Source organism: Podarcis filfolensis (assembly GCF_964270895.1).
Source record: "Podarcis filfolensis genome assembly, chromosome: 12".
Lineage (NCBI taxonomy): Eukaryota > Metazoa > Chordata > Lepidosauria > Squamata > Lacertidae > Podarcis > Podarcis filfolensis.
Genome location: NC_139614.1, coordinates 21611698 through 21634433, shown reverse-complemented (window position 1 = coordinate 21634433; position 22736 = coordinate 21611698). Strand labels below are relative to the sequence as shown.

The 22736-nt window shown below is 42.0% G+C and overlaps 1 protein-coding gene across 2 annotated transcripts in view; it reads left to right on the top strand.

The window, feature by feature from the left end:
* Positions 1-22736, top strand: part of CHN2 (chimerin 2) — a 147911-nt gene that overhangs the window by 39138 nt on the left and 86037 nt on the right. For both annotated transcript variants that reach the window (XM_083578790.1, XM_083578792.1), the window contains exon 2: positions 18279-18317. In XM_083578790.1, the coding sequence (XP_083434916.1) occupies positions 18279-18317 (39 nt within the window). The remainder of the gene's footprint in view (positions 1-18278; positions 18318-22736) is intronic.

Here is a 22736-nt window from a genome sequence, read left to right as displayed (position 1 = left end):
TTCAGGTTACAGACTCTGCTAAGCTAGAAATAGTACCTCAGGTTAAGAACTTTGCTTCAGGATGAGAACAGAAATCGCGCGGCGGAAGGCCCCATTAGCTAAAGTGGTACCTCAGGTTAAGAACAGTTTCAGGTTAAAGAACGGACCTCCAGAATGAATTAAGTTCTTAACCCGAGGTACCACTGTACTTGGAGAAAAAGTGGGATATAAATTCAGTTAACAGCAGCAGTAGTACAACCAAACTTACAGAACTATGTCAGGATCTATAAATTTCTGAATGATCTGGTTAGGACAATTTGCCTTGAACTTTTTATTTCCATTCTTAACTGTTAATAAAATGTTGTGAGCGTGGATTATAATAGACTCACTTCAGAATTCCCCCATGAGTTTCCTGTACAAGCAGCACTTACATTCAAGTCTATTATTTGTTCTTTAATGTCTGCATTAGGGAAGCAGAATACGACTGCACTAATTGTGAGATCAGAAGTGCAGAGTGAGTACAAGTGAATTGTAGAAGAATTTATGCAGCACACACTGCAGCGCAGAAATTAGATTTCTTTATATTATGCAGCCTGTGCTTTTTAATTTACTTTGTACATGACGGTTTCCTTTTGTTAAGCAAGCTTTGGCTAAAATAAACGGAAGAGCTTTAGGCTTTCAAATGGAAGGCAAATATTTTAGGAAAACGTGGCAGCAAAACATTACTGGGATGTTCTAGCTCAGACCTGCTTTTGCGGTTCTGAAACTACTTGAGCCACACACACCTTGCAGTTCTTCGTTTTCTTACTGTGCACCTACCCAAGGCAGTTCATTTCCCATTTATACTGATTTCTGATTACCCATTACCGTCACACACACACACACACACACACACACACACACGGCATGCTTCTTTTCAGCCTCTGTGTTAATCAGGTTTATGGAAATCATGTTTGGAAAGGATTGCCCAGTACATTTCATTTTTGTTTGAACTGCACAGTGTTATTTGGTCAGAGGGTGCATTTTTATTCTTCCTTCTTATTTGTCTCCTAGAATGAAAGCAATGCCTTTTAACAGAGAGAGGAATGTGGAAGCTGTAATATGTTTCAACAAGCACCACCCATAAGTCTCCTCTAAAATCATGAGGGTTAATGAGTCAAAGCACTGTGGCACATCAGTTGATCTGGCTGGAGAAAAGACTATGCAATTTTACATTGCTGCCTAAATGGGTGATGCTAGAAATCTATAAAGCAGTAGGGTGTGGTGATTTACGCATGCTTTCTTTAAAAAATGAACAGGTACCCCAATCTGTAGAGCACAACATCTTTGTCTTAGGGCTCGTCCACACTTTTGACCCATGCTTTCTAGGTCTGCACTTTCCCAGTCTGTTTCTGAAAACTAACTTTCTTTTGTTGCTTTCTCCAGGAAAACCTGCTCTTTAATGCCGAATTGGAACAAACAGCAATTTGAGTTTTCTGCAGATTGCTAAGAACATTAAAGAGCAGATTTCCATGGGGAAAGCATGGGGGGGTGGAGAGAAGCTCACTTGGACATGGGAAGAGTGCAGACCTGTGCTTAGGAAGCTCGGATTAGTTTGGATGATACTAAATGAGCAATATATGCAATGAAGCCTTTATCTTCTTAAGCACGCTGATGAAGAGCTCGGATTTCGTAAATGCAGTGAGACATTGCTAACCAAAGTCACCTATGTCTGAGAGCACTAAACAGTATTGAACTGAGCCAACATAGTATTGAACCCTCATTACAACCGCCGCTCAGAGGTGACTTTGCCTGTGTTTCCTGTTTGGCTGCTAAATTCTAATATTATACTAGGAGTGATCTTAGCAACCAGTTTTCCGGTCCTAAACTGTTTAGGAGCTTTGGTTCTAATTATGAGCCCTTTGATTTAGGACTTTGATTAAGAAACAGATCTCGAGTCAGTGAAGCTGGCGTAATAACAGAGTTACCGGTACATGGTCCCAAAAACCTGCTCCCCATCAAACTCTAGCTGCAGCATTTTGTATCAGCAGATACCCTTCAAAAGCCCTCCTGTTCCAGGAACACGTGATTTCGCACATACACTTAAGCTGTGACCAGCACTCCTGACCTCAGTTTCTACCTGGCTCTCTAGGAGCAACACTGGGTCCAGGAGGACTCCCAGCATGCAAACCCGATTCTTCCAACATACTGCAACCCCGTCTGTAACTTAGGGGTCATCCAGATTCCTGCTTTTCCTGCTTTCCCCCAGGAAAACCTCAACTTTACCGCTGAATTGAAGCAAATATCAATTTGAGTTTCCTCCAGATTGCTCTGATTCAGTGCTAAAGAGCAGTTTTTTTCAGGGAAAACAGTGGGGCAAACAGAAAACTAGCTTGGATCTGTGCTTTCTAAGTATAGACAAGCAGGTGTGGGGATGAGGCCATACTGTAATCATCACCCAGAACCTGTAGCCGTTCTAACCAGGAGTACAGTAATACCTTGGTTGTCAAACGCCCTGGAACTTGAACGTTTTGGCTCCTGAATGCCACAAGCTCGGAAATGATTGTTCCGGTATGTGAACGTTCTTTTGGAACCCGAACGTCCAATGGGGCTTCCACAGCTTCTGATTGGCTGCAGGAGCTTCCTGCAGCCAATCAGAAGTCACGATTTGGTTTTCAAATGTTTTGAAAGTCGAAGAGACTTCCGGAATGGATTCCGTTTGACAGTCGTACCTTGGACTTGGTCCTGAGTGGCAAGCTCCTCCTACAGAGCAACTAGCAGGCTTATTGGGTCCCTGGGTCACCTGACCTCTGCTTTGCTGGATACTGCCATTTCACCCCCTGGTCATTTGCAGTGGTGGTGTTAAAGAGCAGAGACCAGGCAATCCTTCCCTCATGAATTTCCACAGTTTTCAAGACCACTGGTGCTGTACACCATGTATCTGTGGCAGTGTGCATAGTAAGCTGCTTGCTGTCTAGTCCTTGCCCTTCTGATACAGGTTTCATAGGAACAGTTGCCAAAGTGCAGGTTTCTAAATGAGTGCAGAATTTAATAAAGTATAGCAAAGCAAGAAAACGTTTTTCCTCCCTGTTTCCCCAGGGAATAAAAGTGTCTGGAAAAGACGGGATCTCTGTACGTACATCAAGCAGCCAGTTCTGTTGGGATAATCTGAAACTGCCCTTGAGGAAAATGTCCTCATTGCTATCTAAAACATATTTATTTCACTTAAACACATTAGTGAGGAGTGCATAAATTAAAAGACCCGGTGCATTATTGCATCATTCAGTCTACTGCAACGCTGACAGTTTGGATTGCACTAGGAAGCAGTGGTTGTGTATCAGACCATTTTCTGTACGTGACCTTTAGTTTTGAAAAGGTCATATTTTATTTCTCATATTTCAATGTTTAAAGCATGGTGTGTAGCATTTAGTAATATTGAAAGGTTTGATACTATGTAGAGCTTACATTCAGCTGAGATTATTAGTTTGGTTACAAGTAAGAAAGCAATTTATTCCGTTACATCAGTTGGGAAGGAATTAAATGCTGTGAAAATAACAGGTGCTTTTGGAATTTCTGGTTCCAGTGCATTTCATGTTTTTGTCTAATATGCAAATGACATCATTGGCAGAGCAAGAAACCACATATTCACGTTAAGGCTATGATCCTCTCTACCCATTTGGGAACTCATTCGGCTTTCCTTCTGAGTAGACATGCATAGGATTAGACAGTATTAGTTGGCGGAGAATCCTGCATTTTCTCCCAAACTAATTTCTGTTGTATTTCTGGTAGAATACATGGAAAGAATTATGAGTGTTGACCTTTTAAAATACTTCAGCTTAGAGAGAGCATGTCAGTGGTCTGTACGTAAGGCCTACTGCATAATCATACTTCAAAATAATGTCTTTTCCCTGAAAGGTCATCAGATACATTTATCAAAAGATGGTGATAATGACTTGTTTTTGATAGAATTTCAAAACCATTTGAATAATGAATAGAAGTAGAAATTGCCTAATGATGCCATTGCTTGATCCAATCCATAGCCAATGATAAAAGAATGGGCAGTTAGGCCTCTTTATTCCCACTGAAGTTCTTTTCTATTATTGGAATCAGGAAATGATTCTTTATGTCTTCCCTCTGGGGCATTGGGTTGCAATAGCGACTAAGTGCCAAAAGCTGATCCATGCTGAGTTCAGCATATGGCATCAGCAGTTGCGCAGATAATTTAGCCCTTTGCAGCACAGCTGAAAGTCAGCTTGCATGAGCTGTTGAAAACCAGCAGCTGCCAGGGGCTCAAAGAGTAGCTGTAGTTATAAGTCAGTTTGATGTACCAGCCTAGAACACTTCACTATGAAGTCAATTCCACCCTGGCAATACTGCCCTGTGTCAGATATTGTGATCTACATTTATTGAAGCAGCTCTTTGAATGGGGGTTATTGGCCTCCTTTAAGATAGAGAACAGGAAAAGAGAAGTCTATTGCTAATTCATAAAGGGGAGGTTTTTCATTACCATGTTGACGTGGGTAGAGGTAGAAGTGAACTATGAAAAGCTTGCTAATGCTGTTGGGATGAATTTAGTCAAACATTTCTCAAACGTGATTTTTAATTATAGTATTCAGCAAAGTCCATCATCACCTTGGTACAATACTTGGGCACCTGGGCAATACTTTTGGGGCATATTGACTGTGACTAAGCCAGTGTGCTGTAAGTGGTTAGAGTATTGGGAAATCCAAGTTCAAATCTCAACTTGGTCATGAAGCTCACTGGACAATCTTGTTTCCCTCCCTCCCTCCCTCCCTCCCTCCCTCTTTCTCAGTCTTACCAACCTCACATGGCTGTTGTGATGTTAAAATGGAGGGGTGTACTTTGAACCCTTTGAAGAAAAGGTGGTATATAAACACAGTAAATAAAATAAAATAATTTTTAAAATTGCCCTGGTTCCACTAGTTAGTCTAAACATGTTCAATATGCCTTTGTCTAGAGCAGCGGTTCTCAACCTATGGGTCCCCAGATGTTGGACTACAACTCCCATCTTCCCTGAGCTCTGGCCTTGCTAGCTAGGGGTGATGGGAGTTGTAGTTCAACAACATCTGGGGACCCACAGGTTGAGAAAGGCTGGTCTAGAGCAAAGCTTTCAAAACTGTGTGTTGCAACACGTTAGTGTGTTGACTGCAGTGTGTAGGTGTGTCGTGGAAACACTCCCTGCACTCCTTCTGGGACGGGAAAGGGGTTAGTTTAACCCCTGGTTTGCTAGCAAAACTGAATTACCATGTCGCCAAATGATGCATGTCTAAAAAGTGTGTCATTGACATGAAAAGTTTGGAAAGCTTTGGGTCTAGAGATTTGCTTTAAAACATTGAAAAGCCAAATTGTTATGAGAGTGACGCAACTAAACATGCTGCCTTTGGGCAAATTATAAAATGTTTGGAGCCATTAAAAGGTATAAAATGTATCACCAGGTCTATTTAGCTATGATGCTATCTGTATACCACTGTCTTCATTCAGGATCAAGAGGACATCCTGAAATGATTTAGAAGTTCCCTTCAGTGGAACAATAGGAGGTAGGAACCTCTTAAAAGGGAGGAGACTTCTTCCTCCTAGCTCAACTGTTTCCTGCCACACACTAGGAGGTTTTGGTCAACTGACAATTACAAAAGGAAAGATGGGGACGCAGGGGGCACACAGACTTTCCTCTTCCTCCTACTCCCATCTTTAGCCTTGATTAGGTAGTCAGGAAATACATTTTGCTTGCGCTGACCTCCTGTCCACAGCTGGAAAATGGAGCCATGGGAAAAGGTAGCCATGTCAGCCCACTATGGGGGGGGGACACATTTATTGTAGCCAAAACATTACAAAAGTGACTCAAGCTATTCAGTTCTCCAGAAGTTTTCATTAGGCAAGATATTAAATAGAGCAATACGGTCCTATGCATTTGCAAGCATACTTCCAATAAACCCTATGGAAATCAGTAGGGCTTGCTTCTGAGTTAAATATGCATAAGATTGCACTATTAGTTGAAAAAATATTTCCAAGATACTTGTAGACTTTTATGAGTAATTAAAATCGTTTCTGAGATTTTTTTTATGATGTATGAAAGCTTAGCTGTACAAATTTCCATGCTATTTCACGAGGAAATGATCAGAGTTTCTTTAGCTGTTATTGCTGTTTTCTAGAATTTAATAAAAATTGTAACTTGGTTGACATATTTTCCAGAATGTGATTTGTTTGATGGCAGTGCTTTTTAAATTCAAACAGAAGGCTGTTTAATATTTGGAATATTAATTATTTTGCAAGAACAGCACTCCTAGGGAGATAATTAGCAGAACTCCGGAATTAGGACATGCCTTAGAGACATCCTGTAAAATAACTGCAACTCTTCAAGAAAATGTGCTAGGCTTTGGGGTAAGCCAAAAATGATAAGTTTTGCAAGTCCGTTAAAAAAAAAAAGCACATTACTGAAGGATGTAAATGTTAACACCAACTTATTATGCCTACTAACCTATCTTGAGGGTTTTCAGGCTGATGATAAGACTCTCGTACAACCGGTAACACAGTTTTAGGAACAGTTAAAACCTGAGCCCAAAGATGCTGTTTATGTGTTTCATAGGTAAAGGTAAAAGGACCCCTGGCCATTAGGTCCAGTCGTGGCTGACTCTGGGGTTGCGGCACTCATCTCGCTCTATAGGCCAAGGGAGCCAGCGTACAGCTTCCGGGTCATGTGGCCAGCATGACTAAGCTGCTTCTGGCGAAGCAGAGCAGCGCACGGAAACGCCGTTTACCTTCCCGCCGGAGCGGTACCTATTTATCTACTTGTACTTTGATGTGCTTTCGAACTGCTAGGTTGGCAGGAGCAGGGACCGAGTAACGGGAGCTCACCCCGTCGTGGGGATTCGAACCGCGACCTTCTGATCGGCAAACCCTAGGCTCTGTGGTTTAACCCACAGCGCCACCTGCGTCCCTATATGTTTCATAACCAAGCTTAAATAAAATAAGTCAGCAAAACGCTCAGCACAGATATAACAGTGCGATCCCATGCATTTGTACCCAGAGGTAAGTTCCATGGCATTCAGTGGGGCTTTCTTCTAGGATCTAGGTAAATGTCTTAGCAGGGATAGGGAACCTCAGTTCTGGAATCTGAATGCCCTGCTTTCCAACCCGGTAGGCTTTCCACAGGCAACACCCCTCATTTGGTACAGCTGAAACGTAGCTGTATTATACAGATGGAAGAGCCCCATCCTCTTCTGCCCATTTTTCCTCTTCCAACAGAATGGTCCCCAGCTCTCAGAAAGCTAGCTATGAAAGATTCGCCATTCCTGTGCTATAGGATGGTAACCTGAATGTTTCTCTTTGAAGATTCTGCCTTTTGTAGCAAATTTAACATAGAGCTTAATTTTCAGCCTTTTCATTGCAGTCACTGAGATGCGCTTATAGGTTACATTTCAGGACTAAAGAGACGGAGAGATTTGCTTTGGCTTCTGTTGAATCAGGGTATACAAGATAAGTTACTAAACACACTGTTACACATTTCTAGCAGTTTTTGCATCATGCCGAAAAAACATAGGCAGTAGGTAGCACCAGCTAAACAAGAGCCCAGAAACCCCAAACTCTAGTAAAAGTTAGCACAAAGGCGGATGTCTATGGTAATTATATGTTCCAAAATGCCAGCAGATGCCAAGTCCATGTTGTTGTTGCCTCTAAAACACTCAGCTCTGTTTCTCTGTATCAATTGAGTCGGGTGAGGCTGTGCACATCCTGGACTCAGTGTTTGGCTGGATGTGGACCAATAAGTTGAAGCTGAATCCTGACGAGACAGCGGTCATGTGGGAGGGCCATAACCAGGACCAGGAATTGGGTAGGTTTTCTTTTCTGGAAGTCCTTCTGAACCAACAGGTATGTAGTCTGGGGCTCCTGGGAGTGCCCCTAGATACATTAGTGTCTCTGGAGATTCCAGTGTCCTCTATGGTATATGTCTGGCACACCAGGTTTGTTCATCCATGGACATAGAGCCTTGCCACTGCGGCCCATGTGCTGGTAACCTTAAGACTGGATTCCCATGATATACTCTATACCCTTGAAGTTGGTTTGTGGAAAGTAGAATGAGCCCTATGACAAAGTTTCCTACTGGGTAATGTACCATGAGCAGATAAACATTTTTCACTGGCTGCCAATATGCTACTGAGCCTGCTTCATAGTTGTATTGGTTTATAAAGTCCTGTTGAACTTGAACTCCGGATATCTAAGAGTACACTCGATTTCGTGTAGACCTGCCCAGTTGCTAAGCTCTGCAAGAGAGGCATGCCTGGCTGTGCTGCATTTAGCTGAAGCCTTCTCACTGGTGGCAGCCCAGCTTTGGAATTCCCACCCCTCTGAGATATGAATGGCCCCAATTCTGTTCAACTTTTGGTACCAGCTGAAGACTTGGTAATTCACCCAGCCCTTTGTTAGTTGGAGTTTCATGGCAATGCGGATGTGTGTTTTTTCTATTCTTTGGTTATAATTTTATCTGCCTCGTATTCTTTTGTGATTGTATATGAAGTGGGTAAGACTTGTTAAATTAATTAATTAAGCATGTGAATTAATCCTCAGCTTCTAATGTATAATGCTCTTTTGTTACACTCACATCTGGCTACTGGCTTGTTTGGAAGCAGTTTTATTTTACTCCTGACAGGTCTCTCCAGTGTCTGGCTTTGGTGTTTCTGGCTGCTGAGAGTGGGTGGGCTATGAGCTCTTTATGTGAGTGAGCATTATTATCCTGGAAGATGTTCAGTAGGGCCAGTTCTGGGGTGGCTTCTAATACAGTGGTACCTCGGGTTACATACGCTTCAGGTTACATACGCTTCAGGTTACAGACTCCGCTAACCCAGAAATAGTGCTTCAGGTTAAGAACTTTGCTTCGGGTTGAGAACAGAAATCGTGCACTGGCGGCAGCGGGAGGTCTCATTAGCTAAAGTGGTGCTTCAGGATAAGAACAGTTTTAAGCTAAGTACAGACCTCCAGAACGAATTAAGTACTTAACCCGAGGTACCACTGTACTTGCTTAGTTATTTTGTATATTTCCTATATGACTGATGTCCAGAAGAGTTGGATTTTGGGACATTCCCACCACATGTGGAGGTATGTGCCTGTGGAGGTGCAGCCTTTCCAGCATTTTGGTGAGGCTTCTGGGCATATCAGTGCTGGTTTCCATGGTGTCAGGTACCATCTGTAAGTGAGTTTCAGGTTGAGTTTTTTCTTTTAGCTGAGATGGATTTAAGGGAGGTTAGACCACATTCCAGTCCATTGGGTGGGGTTAATTTCCTAGCCTATGTTGTCCTCCCATTGTTTTTTGATTATGTCGAGGGGGTTTGTGGGATTTTGTAGCAGTATTTTGTATATTGTGGATACCATCCCCTTGCCGTGTCCGTTTGTTGTTAGGAGGAGGTTTTCGGAGGTTGTCAAGGGCCTAGTTACTGCTTTGAATTGCTATGATATTAGAGTCCATATTGTTACTTCCGCATTTTGCTGAGGCTTGGGAGTAGATTTGTTTGAGGGTTTGTAAGAAGTTGGGACCAAATTTCATGTTCGTTAGTACTGCTAATAGGCATTTCCATTCTAGGCAATCAAAAGCTTTGAAGGATGTATAGGGACTTAATTGTCAGTGGGAGGTTAGTTGCCATGCTGTGTTTGATCAGATTCAGTAGTTTCCTAATGGGGTCTGTTATATTGCTGCCAGGGACAAAGCAAATCTGGTCTGGGGCTATTAATTTCCGTAGGAATTTTTTTTAGGCAATTAGCCAAGATTAATGTGAATATCTTGTAGTCTTGGTTTATTAATGAGATTGGGTGGTATGATTCTACTTTGAGGCTGTCTTTGAGTTGTTTTGGAATAGAGACTATTTTGGAGGAGGTCCAGGTTTTAGGAATGGGCCCCCCCTTTTATGATGTTGTTAAATAGGCAGGTCATGTAGGGCATCAGGGGTTCTTTGAATTGCTCATAGAATTCTGCTGTAAAGCCTTCTGGGCCTGGGGCTTTGAGTCATTTCAGGTTTATGAGGACAGTATCTATTTCCTCTGGTGTAATAGGACTGTCCATGAATCTTCTTCATCAGTTAAGGTTGGCATGGTGAGTCCTCCTAGGAATTTTTTGATTTCCTCCTCTGGTGGGTTGTGGGAAGTGTATACGTTGGAGTAAAATTCCACAAATTCTGAGGTTATTTCTGTGGAGGAGAATGTTATGTTGCTGTCTTTTTTGGTGATGCAGTGTATTCTTGTTTTGAGTGATTTTTTCCTACACCTGTTTGCCAATAGTCTAGAGTATTTCACTCCATATTTGTAGAAGTGTTGTTTTGAGTATAGAATGTTGATCATTGTATGGCTGATTTCTCGTGAGTTGAGTTCCCTCCTTTTTTTGTCTTTTAGCTCCTGTTTGTTTGTAGCGTGCTGAATATGGCACCCTAGTTTCTTTTCTCCAAGTTGAATGCATTTCATTACATTTGCAAATTGCTAGTGAATAAAACTGCTGTACATTTAGGTAAGATTGAGTCTAAGAGCTATTCAGGTCAGGCTGTGCATTGCTTTTCTCAGTCAGTTATAGGAACAGGATTGGATCACCTCATTTACCCTTGACTAGTGGGAGAAGTGAACATGTTCCCAGTGACAGAGATGATAAAATGACATGTGTCAGGCACAACTGAGTGAGCGAAAGCAGTGGTTTGGATTTTGCTAAAGGTTAATAAGTTTTCAGGGAACATATCAGCTTCCCTTAGGCAAATAAATGGACATTTTGTTAACTTATGACTACGTTGCAGAAACTGGAACCGTTCCTGCAACAGCATTTCTAATTGAAATATTCCCTGTGATCATTTTCGGTCAGTTGCTGCTAGGGCACTCTAAAAATGTGAAAGCATGGAGTTTCCTGAAAATTATACAATAGAGGTATTCGTGGTTCCATATTTACTTTTGAAGCCTGTAGATTTGGCCCCAATTTCTAATTTCTAATTGATAGGTAGATTGAACCATGTGTAAACTGTGTAAGGTATGCTTAAACAAATTCTAACATGCTCTAATTCTCAGGATGATTCTGTACAGATTCTGTACATCTGAATGTGAACATTGGGAGAGAAATTGTGTTCAGTTTGGAATACTTTTCAGGAATTCTTCCTTTTTAATTCAAACCACATTTCATACAGTAAATAAGAGCAAAGTTTACTAAATGTAATCGTTTTCTTCCATATAATATTTTGAGATTTTGTGAAATCCTAATCACAAGATTAAGCAGGAATTTTTATATCATCCATCTTACAATAAACTCAGAGCCCATTAGGGTGCAGATTCCTCATATCTTCCTGTGGGATTAGCAGACGGCAAACACAATATAATTTGTTCATAAACTTTTTTTATTAAATTAACTCATATATTAAAATGAATTAATAGAATAAGATATATTATAATTCTGATTTTTGCATTGAAAACTATTAGCAGCATGTATATGCTATAGAGACTGGTTGCTCTTAGCTGTGAAAAATCAGCCGTGCTTGACAATGAATTATGAAAATATTTTCATAGCATTTCCTGTTCAGTGGTTTGTCAATTTCAGTTGTCACAAAGTTGATACTTGTGGGGGGGAAGGTTAGGACAATAATTTCAAAGTGTTACGGAGTTTGGTTTTCCTCTTTCTGTCCTATGGTTGAGTGGTGCCAAATGTTTGGAGGCTAACGTGTTTGGCACAAAAAACGAAGCGTTGGTATGAAAACAAGGGGGAGATGATCTCTATTCATGCAAGCTCATTGTTCACTGCCCCAGTTGGCTGCTACTTGGGTGCATCTTTGTCTTTCTACAAATGATGTCATGCACATAGCCAATCAGATTTGACTACATTGCTGTGTCACTGTAACAACAAAGATTCATTGGGGGGGGGGGGAAATGACCTAAAGTACCGGTTGTTCAGGACTGGAAATACACTCGTTGCGAAGTTCTGCTGTTACCTAAACACAAGTTACTGGAGAAGCGTCACTGCCTGGATTTGAGATATGAGAGCACTTTTGCTATGCGCATACTCCCCACCCCAAAAGGAAAACCCACTTTAGAAGTACAAAACATCCACAAACCTTCCCCTGTTCAATTTGTTTCATGTAAGCCAGTGATGGCCAAACTTGGCCCTCCAGCTGTTTGGGGACTACAACTCCCATGATCCCTAGCTAACAGGACCAGTGGTCAGAGATGATGGGAATTTTAGTCCCAAAACATCTGGAGGGCCGAGTTTGGCCATCACTGATGTAAGCTGTTCTGCCTGATATTTTATGTGTCCAGACAATTACCAAACAGAATAAAGAAAGGATCTACTTTAGAGAATACAATATTAAGATATAACAAAAAATCAGGGGGTACTATTATGCAACAAACCAGATGAGGAAGTTGAGGTAAGTTGTAGTGGGGAGAGGGTTATTTGGTTTTGTGTTTATATTCGAGATGATGCTATTGTGATGAAGATAAACATGTAAAAATCAATAAAAACTATTTTAAAAAAGAAGTACAAAACATCCATGAACCTTCCCCTGTTCAATTTGTTTCATGTAAGCTGTTCTGTCCAATATTTTATGTAGTCAGATATGTAGACTTTTTACAATTTGAGATAGTGCTCTTCAGAAAACATTGCTACAGTAAGGTGGAGCGTGGTTGTTCGAATAAATGCTCATACTTTATTTAAATCAAGGGTTGCCAGATGAGGCCCATAGCCACATTTGCAAAGCAGAGAAATTGCTGTGGGCACCCATACCCTGCAGCCAGGCACTGGCAGCAACCTATTTTATCAACTACAGCAGATCGTTTCTTTCAGTTCTATTTTCTGCAGTGGGAGGGGACCCTCCGGGTGCCAGGGACAGTTGCACATTCCTGCAGTGCAAGGGGGTTGGGCTAGATGATCCTCAGGGTCCCTTCCAACTCTACAATTCTATAATAAATAAATAATAATAAAATTTTATTTATATCCCGCCCTCCCCAGCCGAAGCCGGGCTTAGAGTGGCCAACAACAATAAAATGATACACATTCTAAAATCATTTCATTATAAAATTAATTCCAATCAGATTAATGGCAACCAATTGGGCTAGAGTTCTGTGAGGATTGCCAAAGGAGGGAGTCAGGCTGTGCCCTGGTGGAACAGCTCTGTCTTGCAGGCCCTGCGGAAAGATGTCAAATCCCGCAGGGCCCTAGTCTCTTGTGACAGAGCGTTCCCCCAGATCGGAGCCACAGCCGAAAAAGCCCTGGCTCTGGTTGAGGCCAGCCTAACCTCTCTGTGGCCTAGGACCTTCAAGATGTTTTTGTTTGAAGACCGTAAGTTCCTCTGTGGGACATACCAGGAGAGGCGGTCCCGTAGGTACGAAGGTCCTAGGCCGTATAGGAATCTATTATGTATATAGGGCATAAATAATACACTGGGAGGGGATCATTGCCCACACTAAATAAATACTGTTTCTGGGAAGTTCTAGAAAATAGAAACAGAATCAAATAGGGTGGTCCTGAAACAAAGTGTTTCATTGTAGAGTCCTCCCAGTTCCAGCACCATTTATTTTTGTACTTCTGCAAACCTTTGTGTCTCCCCAAGTCTGCTGGTACTTGCCGCTTTCGAATGGGTGGTGCGTTTTGGCTACCCAAGCAACAGCATGAACATCAGAAATAGACGGAGTGATGAACAAAACCTCTTAGTGTGCATGGATGTTTGCCAAGGTCCTCGGCCACTGACAGGCTTGAATCTCAGGCATTCCAGGAGCTGGGCTGGAGTCAAGACCCTGAGCAGCTGCATCCTTGTGGAAAGCCATTGGACTCCTTGGACTCAAGTCATTTTACTGGCTGTTTGCCTTGCTGCATCCCAATCCGCTATGATTTGTGCCCTTTCCTATCCCTGTATAAATTTCCCCTTCCTGCTAGCTGACTTTTGGCAGCAAAGCATTTTACTGTATTCAGGTCACGATAATTTCCTCACTTCACCCTGCCTATTTTGCCAGGTTCCTCAGCTCTAATAACTCTCTCATTCCCTTTCTTCGCTCTCCATACTTGCCTGAACCACATTTTTGCTCTCTGGTCCATGGTTTCTTGGTCAGGTCATCATATCGTTTATTCCATTTTTAAATTGTCCTTCCGCCAAGGTTCTCAGATGGCCCAGAAACTGGCTTGCTGAAAAGCAACTATCTTCCCAAAATCAAGATCCTACTTCTCCCTCTCTCAAAGACTTTGGATCCACCAGGGCATGATAAGAAGATTCTTGTCCCGCCGTTCTTCAGTCCTCCTGGGACCAAAAGATCCCAGGGAGAACAAGTTATATCAGCAGAAGTAGTAAAGTTATTGGGCCTATAGGCTGTTCAAGTAGTGATTTTATATTCCCTCTATAATTATTAATTATAGCGTTCTCCATTTTGTACTCCAGTGGGATGCAGCTTGACTTTTTCCAAGGATGTTTCAAGAATGTTCCTTTCGTCTGATGTTATTTACCCTTTGGAAAAGTTTGAACACCTTTCTGAAACGATACTTCAAATACTAGTAATCAAACAAACAAAGAATAGCAAATGCATACCCCAAACAATCTTCAGACATAATAGCAACTCTCTCTCTCTCTCTCTCTCACTGGTGATTTAAGATAGTAAAATGTATGCATACATGAGAGAGCCTAACACAAACAAAAGGATTAAAGCAGTTGCCATTTTTAATGTATTGCACTGATTGTCCCGATAAGACTGGGATAGTAAACACCAGTAATTGGTAAGTGGTTCAGTACACAGCGTAAAGCAAACAATTCACTTATGATTTAATTGTTCAGAATATAATTGCCTTTCAAAGCAAATGCCACTGTATGCTAATTCAGAGCATTTTGAAGTGGATGGGAGATAATAAGCAGGTATCTGTGGACATCTCTGTGCTTTTTTTTCCTTTTCCCTTTAATACTTTATCTGAAACCATTCCACGCACATACACATAGTAATCAGGACCGTGTGTATGCTGGTGTTTGCAGTGCTAAACGTCATGAAGTGTGAAGGTGAACAGTTGGAGACACATGGTGGATGCATGCCAATGAGCGACAGACCAGCAATGTTAAAATTAGACAGCTTCAACAAGGATGCATATGCATACCCATACATTCATAAATTTGATAATACTACTACTACTACTACTAATAATAATAATAAATTTATTATTTATACCACTCCCACCTGGCTGGGCTTCCCCAGCCACTCTGGATGGCTCCCAACAGAATATTAAAAACACAATAAAACATCAACATTAAAAACTTCCGTAAACAGGGCTGCCTTCAGTTGTCTTCTAAAAGTCAGATAGTTGTTTATTTCCTTGACATCTGATGGGAGGGAAGGCGCCACTACCGAGAAGGCCCTCTGCCTGGTTCCCTGTAACCTCACTTCTCTCAGTGAGGAAACCGCCAGAAGGCCCTCAGCACTGGACCCCAGTGTCCGGGCTGAACGATGGGGGTGGAGACACTCCTTCAGATATACAGGGCCAAAGCTGTTTAGGACTCTAAAGGTCAGCACCAACACTTTGAATTGTGCTTGGAAACATACTGGGAGCCAATGTAGGTCTTTCAGGACCAGTGTTACATGGTCTCGGCCGCCACTCCCAGTCACCAGCCTAGCTGCCACATTCTGGATTAGTTGTAGTTTTTGGGTCACCTTCAAAGGTAGCCCCACATAGAGCGCGTTGCAATAGTCCAAGCGTGTGTCATTTACATACCACTTGCACGCAGCATTCACACATGCTGCACATTTATCAAACCTTATAGCTTATTTGTGCTTCCTCTGAAGTAAGTTCAGGTTCCAAGTAAGAGAGTGTCAGATGCCCCCCTTTGTCTGATGTGTTCATTACTACTGAACACTGTTGTACCGCCTACTCTTGACATCAATGGCAGCGACATGGAGCAGTTTTCTGTGCTGCCCTTCATTCTAAGTATTCTCAAGGCTGCTTACGATAATAAAAATAATATATCACAACAAGATAGTAACAGAATTAAGTTGTGTCATTTGTCACTATTCCCATCTTAGTATCAGCTGTCTATGTGCAGTTCTGTTTTTTGCTTTACAGAAAGTTTATTCGTGTCACAGTTGCAAATCTTCACAAACATAGCTTTCCAATAGTCTGCATTAGTCTTGATATTCTGTTGCAGCAGAATATGAAAATACAGATAAAACTCTTCCAGCCATTTGCTCATCAAACCAGCCCTTTTTTTATTAGTTTCCCACATGTTTACTTTAATAGGAATGTGAGCGTCTCATAAAATTCCGTCTTCCTTTTAATGCTCATTAGCTTAAAAAGGCTACCTCTTTCGGCTTCATAATAAGATTGTACTTGGCTTGTTTCCTGAAGTAAGATTGCAAATGAAAGTGTGGATTGCACAGTAGTACTGCAACGGAAAACAAGTGTTTTACTTCTACAATGTGTCAGCGCATTTGTCTTTACATACCGGTACATACAGTATTATCCCAAGGATTATCTAGTTACTATGATCAAAGCTGATGTTAATAAGATAATTTAATAAGCATCCAACGACACAGACTTGGGTATTGGGAGAGGGGGGGAGAAGTCATTTCTGGCCATCCATCCTTACTTTGAAGGATAGATGCAAAAAACGGGATTAAAAATTGCTGTGAAACAGCTTATTTGTATAGAAAGAAACCATAATGATAAACGTAAGATCAGCTGAATGAACAGTAGCAACACCAGATGCAATCAAGCTTGCAGCGTATAGCATTTAGAATTATTGATGAAATATGGTTAACTCTGCATTTATTTTAAGTATATCCATTTTGCAAATTAATGATACATCCCAATATTAGGGAAACAGAATTATGTTAGACATTGACTATAAGAAATGTAGAAAGCCCCAGCCAGAGCGGCCTAGTGTTAAAGTGATTGTTTTGAGAGTTAAGTGGTTGGAGAATTGTGTGGAGGAGTAGATGATAAATGTATCTATATATTGCTAGAGTTTATTGCCTCAAATGCATAGTCTCATTTTTAAAAGCACACTGCAGTTAATCACTTGCACGGCATACCGACTGTGTATGTAGGTATATATAATGCACAAATATGTGTGAGCTCAGGAAATGTGCTTGGATTTTTCATTACCATAAGTAGCATAGGAATAGAAAACATCAGATTGTTTTAATTAACCTGCATATTGTCTCTAGATTAATGATACAGTCTACTCGGTCATTGTATTTATCATTATAATGATACACATTGCAGAAGCAGCCTATACGATGCCATAGCAGAAATAAATGGCCACCTTTGCTGAAGCAAAGTAAACTGGGTGCTTATGCATGAATGTAAATGTGAGCAGCTACAGAAGTTTAAATGTTCGTCCAATCTGCGTTCCGTGGCCTGTCCCACCTTCCCCCTGATGTCTATGACCTTGCGTTCATGGACAGGATGTGGTCATCAAAACAAGGCATGCTCATCCGCTATAGGTACAATACTGTTGGTATTGGTATTTGCCTGTGACATTCTTTCTGCTCCATATACGTCGACTCACGTATTCCGAATAATAACAGAGTCAATAGGTAAAATAAAGTGTTTGGTGTTTGTATACAAAGGTAGTTGTACTTCACAGGTATAGTTGTACTTCACAGGTGTATCGTGGAGTATGCCCTGGTTAAAAAAACCCCAAACGATTTCAGGATTTGTGGCCCACAGGGAGCCCTCACAGCAACCTGCATCATTACACTGTGAGAAGGGGCACTGCTTCTACCTGCTGTGTATTGGAGGGATGTTCAGCCAGTACACAGTTTCCCCTATTTTGCAGGGTAGTTTCTCTGTATCCATGGGCCTTCATGCTCTCCACCCCGTTCCTTTCCTTGGACACATGAGGGAAATGGACAGGGGAGGTTTAGGTTTCATACTCTGACGCACAGGATCCTCTCCCAGTTAAATTTCTTATTACAGGGAACCAGGCAGAGGGCCTTCTCAGTAGTGGCGCCCGCCCTGTGGAACGCCCTCCCACCAGATGTCAAAGAGAACAACAACCAGACTTTTAGAAGACACCTGAAGGCAGCCCTGTTTAGGGAAGCTTTTAATGTTTGATGCATTACTGTATTTTAATATTTTGTTGAAAGATGGGTGGGGTATAAATAATAAATTATTATTATTGTTATTATTATTATTATTATCATCTGTGACAGGGTACCTACACAACTCCTATGAAATGACAAATATTGTGGGGAGGGGATATCATATATTGCGCTAAATCCAATGGTAACATCTAGTTCTCTTCAGTTCTGTACAGGAGTTACATGCCGAAAGGTTCACTGAGCTTTTGGTTGACTGTTTTTTTCTTTTGTCCCTATTTTAGATGCCGAAGAGTATCAGCCCCCAATATGGAAATCATACCGTGAGTATCAGAAACTGGAATTTGGGGGTGAGAGGAGGGCGGGGGACCTAACATGGGAGACTTTGGAAGGGCATTGTGTATGATCTGAGGAACCTAAAGGAAGTGAGCACTGATAAGAGGAACCATGCTTAAGTTCCAAGTCAAATTTATATTTTTAAAATAACAATTTTAGTAAGGTTAAAAGCTATCTAGAGAAGGCGTGGAAGAATCATCAGTGGGTTTTAAGAGACTAGAAAGGCATCTGTAAGGGATTTCTAAGTATAGGGTTGCTTGCCTTGTGGCATGAAATTAGAATAGAGCAACAATCTTATATACATTTATCTGAGAATAAGTCCCATTGCATCCAGGTGGACATGTGTAGGATTGCATTGCACGTGGTTGCTGGGATTTCTTCTTGCTCCACATTCGCTAACCACCTGCCAAAGCCAAGAAGCATCAGTTTTGGAATAGCTGCTTTGAAATGGGTGGGGTGACCTGTCTAAGCTACTGCTATTGCGTAGGTGCTTATTAACTGGACATAAAAGTCAGAGAAACAGAAATGGAACCAACAGATGCGACAAAGAGTGTGTTGATTGACTAAAGGTGCAGCACAAAATCCCTGGCGCAGGAGTGCAGGCAGAGAAAAAAAAGAGATTTACTCCAAGGGCAGGTCCTGGCATGATTCTAAAGAACAGCCCTTAAAAGCTCGTTTTATTGTTCTTGCTAACACAACAGTCTGTCATTAGAGACTTAGGAGATCACATGGTGTATATGTTTTAATTATATGTACTGCTGAAACAGAAAAAGGATGCTGCCAATCTGTTGTCAAGAATTGTGTGTGTGTGTGTGTGTGTGTGTGTGTGTGTGTGTGTGTGTAAGTAAGCAAGCCTCATTCATTTTACCATGTGGCAAGGCAAAAACTGCAGTGGACCTTTTATGTTGAAAGTGTTGCCTTTTTCTTAACTTTGGTTGTAGTTGGACCATTAATTCAAGACAAGTTTCTGGGAACCCGGTTGTTGTTTTCCCCCCACTTCCAAAGGAATATTGAATAGGATGTCAGTCATATATTTAGTGCTGGAGAAAGCCACATTCAAAATGAAGAATTTGAAAGCGTGGAATATACAGGATAAGTTTTCAAAGACTGAATCCAGATGCCATGCCTGTCAGCTTTAGAGCTTGTTGGATTTGCCTCTAATCTACAAATACTGTTGTCACCCACACATGCTACCCTTGCGCCCTAGTTCAGATGCCACGTTGTTTTTACGTTATTTCTCATGTACAGTGACATTACAAACACAGATTGTTGGGCTGGAGACCAGTCTGAGAGCAGACTGAGACTAGATTGCAAAGCACCATTGGTCTCAAATTGGGAACTGTGGCAGCTAGACACAACTGTCTTAGGCTCTGAGCCACTGTTACCACTGGGCTGCTATCTGCTGTGATGGTGGTTGTTGTTTTATGTTGCTCTTCCTCCAAAGGAACCCAGGACAGCAAACATGGCAGTACGAAAAAAGTACAATTGAAACACATGAAATCAGTTAGACACCAACAATGCTGTTAGCCGCAAGGAATTACAGGGACTTACCCTTCCATATGCCAGCTCCCTCGGCCAATAAAGCGAGATGAGCGCCCTAACCCCAGAGTCGGTCACGACTGGACCTAATGGTCAGGGGTCCCTTTAACTTTACCTTTACCCTTCCATAATGGTCAGGTGACGCAGAGAACCAGTCAGTTGCATTTCACCTGATCCTATAAATCCTCAAGACTCTGATGCGGAGATGACTCAGTTCCCTGAGACTCACTTTGTAATACAGTGGTACCTCGGATTACAAACACCTCGGGTTACAAACACTTTGGGTTACAGACTCTGCTAACCCGGAAGTAGTACCTCAGGTTAAGAACTTTACCTCAGGATGAGAACAAAAATCATGTGCCAGCATCACGGCGGCAGCAGGAGGCCCCATTAGCTAAAGTGGTACCTCAGGTTAAGAACGGACCTCTAGAACGAATTGAGTTCGTAACCAGAGGTACCATTGTAGTTCTTTCTGAATGTTATCTGGGGGCTCACAGAAGTCACAACCACCCAGTATGCCTTTCTCCTTCCCTTTCCTTGAAACTAACCTTCCAGAAGCAACAGATAGGGGGAGAGGCATGAAGGAAAGGGTTGCTTTTTAAAAAACTTAAATTAGATGCAAAGCTTTATCCACAAGGAGTTCCTAGCTGAAATACCGTGCAGAATTGTGGAATCGTAAGAGTTGGAAGGGACCACGGAGGTCTTCTAGTCCAAGCCTTTGCTTCATGCAAGAACTGTAGTGGAGGATGCAGTTATAGCATTCTTGGCTGACAGCTTAATATTTCCACAGAAAGAGCGCACCACTTTGCAAGTGTTGCTCGGACAATCAGCTGTTACCATTAAGAAGTTAATTTTAATGTTTCCCTGAAATCTGCTTCCATGCAATATTCACTCAGTAGTTCTAGTCCTGACCACCCTCCAAAGACTCATTCATTCATTTATTCATTCACTCTCTACCTTTTCCCCTGGCAGGGACTCAAGGCAGCTTGCAGATAAAATAAGAACAGCTAAAAAAAACCCCTAGGTTTTTTAAAAAGTTAGGCACTACACGTGTCTCTATCTCTATATATAGCTATCTATACACACACACATATGTTCTATTAAAAGCATACTGTACAATCACAACAAAAACAGTACAGCAACAGTCCCCTCATTAAAACAGTCAGTTCCAGAAAGCCTGTTGGAACAGGCAAGTATTCATCTGCCAGTGAAAAGACAAGAGGGGGGCCAGTCTAGCTTCTCTAGGGATGGAGTTCCAAAGTCTGGGAGCAGCTGCCAAGGAGGCCTTCTCCCATGTCCCTACCAAGCGTGCCAATATGGGTGGTGGGACCAAGAGAAGAGCTTCCCTAAAGAACTCATAGCCCAGGCAGCTTTGTATGTGAGAATATAATCCTTCAATTAGCCATATGGGAGTAACAGAACCAGCCAGCTTTTGGCACTTGAGATGTACCTTTCTAGGGCCCGCCTTATTTCTTTAATTTTGGTAGTGCTTTGCACTATTTTTAATGTTGTGTTTTAATGGTTGTAACCTGCCCTGGGACCTCAGGGTGGGTAATAAATTGCAGCAGCAACAACCACCACCACCTTTTATGCATAACAGCCTTTCAGGTATTTGAATGCTATCATGTCTCCCCATAAACTGTTCTTTCCAGGCTAAACGTCCCCAGATCTTTGAACTGTTCCACCTAAGATTTAGTTCCTCCATCCTGGTTGCCCTTCTCTGGACCCATCCCACTTTGTCTATGTTCTTCCTAGTGCGATTGGTGCCCAGAATTGGGCTCAGTACTCCAGATGTGGCTTGACTAATGCAAATAGAGAGGAACTATTGTTTTCCATGATCCGGGCACCATGCTTCTGCTAACATAACCTGAGATTTTATTAGTTTGTTTAGCAGCCACATTGCACTGCTGGCTTGTGATGTTGTGTGCTGGTGCCAAGCCAGGTCTCTCCCACCCTATACTAGTGCCTTTTGAGTTTTGTGCCTACGTGCAGGACTTCTGCCAAGTCTCCAAACGCCTTGGAAAGTGATGAAACTGGTAAGCTACATTTTCAGGATTCTTTGCACTGAGCTTCTTCTCAGTAAGGCATCTGTGTTGCACATTTCTTACATTGCTCTGCGTGACGGTCATGGCCCATCAATCTCCTGACACCATGTGTTGTATTCTGCCATTTATGTAGGAACTCACTACAAGCTGAGCTAGTGGTAGAGCAAAATTGATTTTTGAAGTGGCTTGAGAGCCTGCCTAGGGTGGTAACAAACTTCTCTGGTCATACCTCAGAACCAGCTCTCCAGAATCTGCCCCCTGCATCATAACTGTTTCTCGTAAAGGGACCACAGGCCAGATATTTAGTTGGCCATGCATACAATTTACCAAGAAGCAACCCTCTTTTTTGCATCTCCCCTTCCTTGGGTGTTGTTGCCATTCAAGCTAAAGGGGAATGGTTCAGTTTGTAACGTCCTGAGATTATGGTGCCCCTAGCCATAATGCGAAGTCATTTATTGTTTCCGTAGTGACAGGTGGTCATTTCCAAACTCAGCAACATCTCTGCTCCAGTCTGAGCAACTTGGCTCTTATCGAATGACCAAGCTGGTATCAGGCTGCCTCTACCAGCTTGCTAGATTTCCTTTCTTTAAAGCAACTGCTGTCACGTGAATGTGCAGCATGTTGTGCACTGCATGTGTGCGTCAGTGCCCCTATCAGAGGCTCGCTACACATTGAACATGCATTATAAAAGGGAGTTTAGAATGGTGACAAAAGATGCGCATAGCCCTTCCCTGTTCTGTGGCTCTTTGTGAAGGGCCTTTTCCCCATTGGGATTCAAATCACTTGAACCCCATTGGTGTGTGAAAATTCACTGCCAGCACA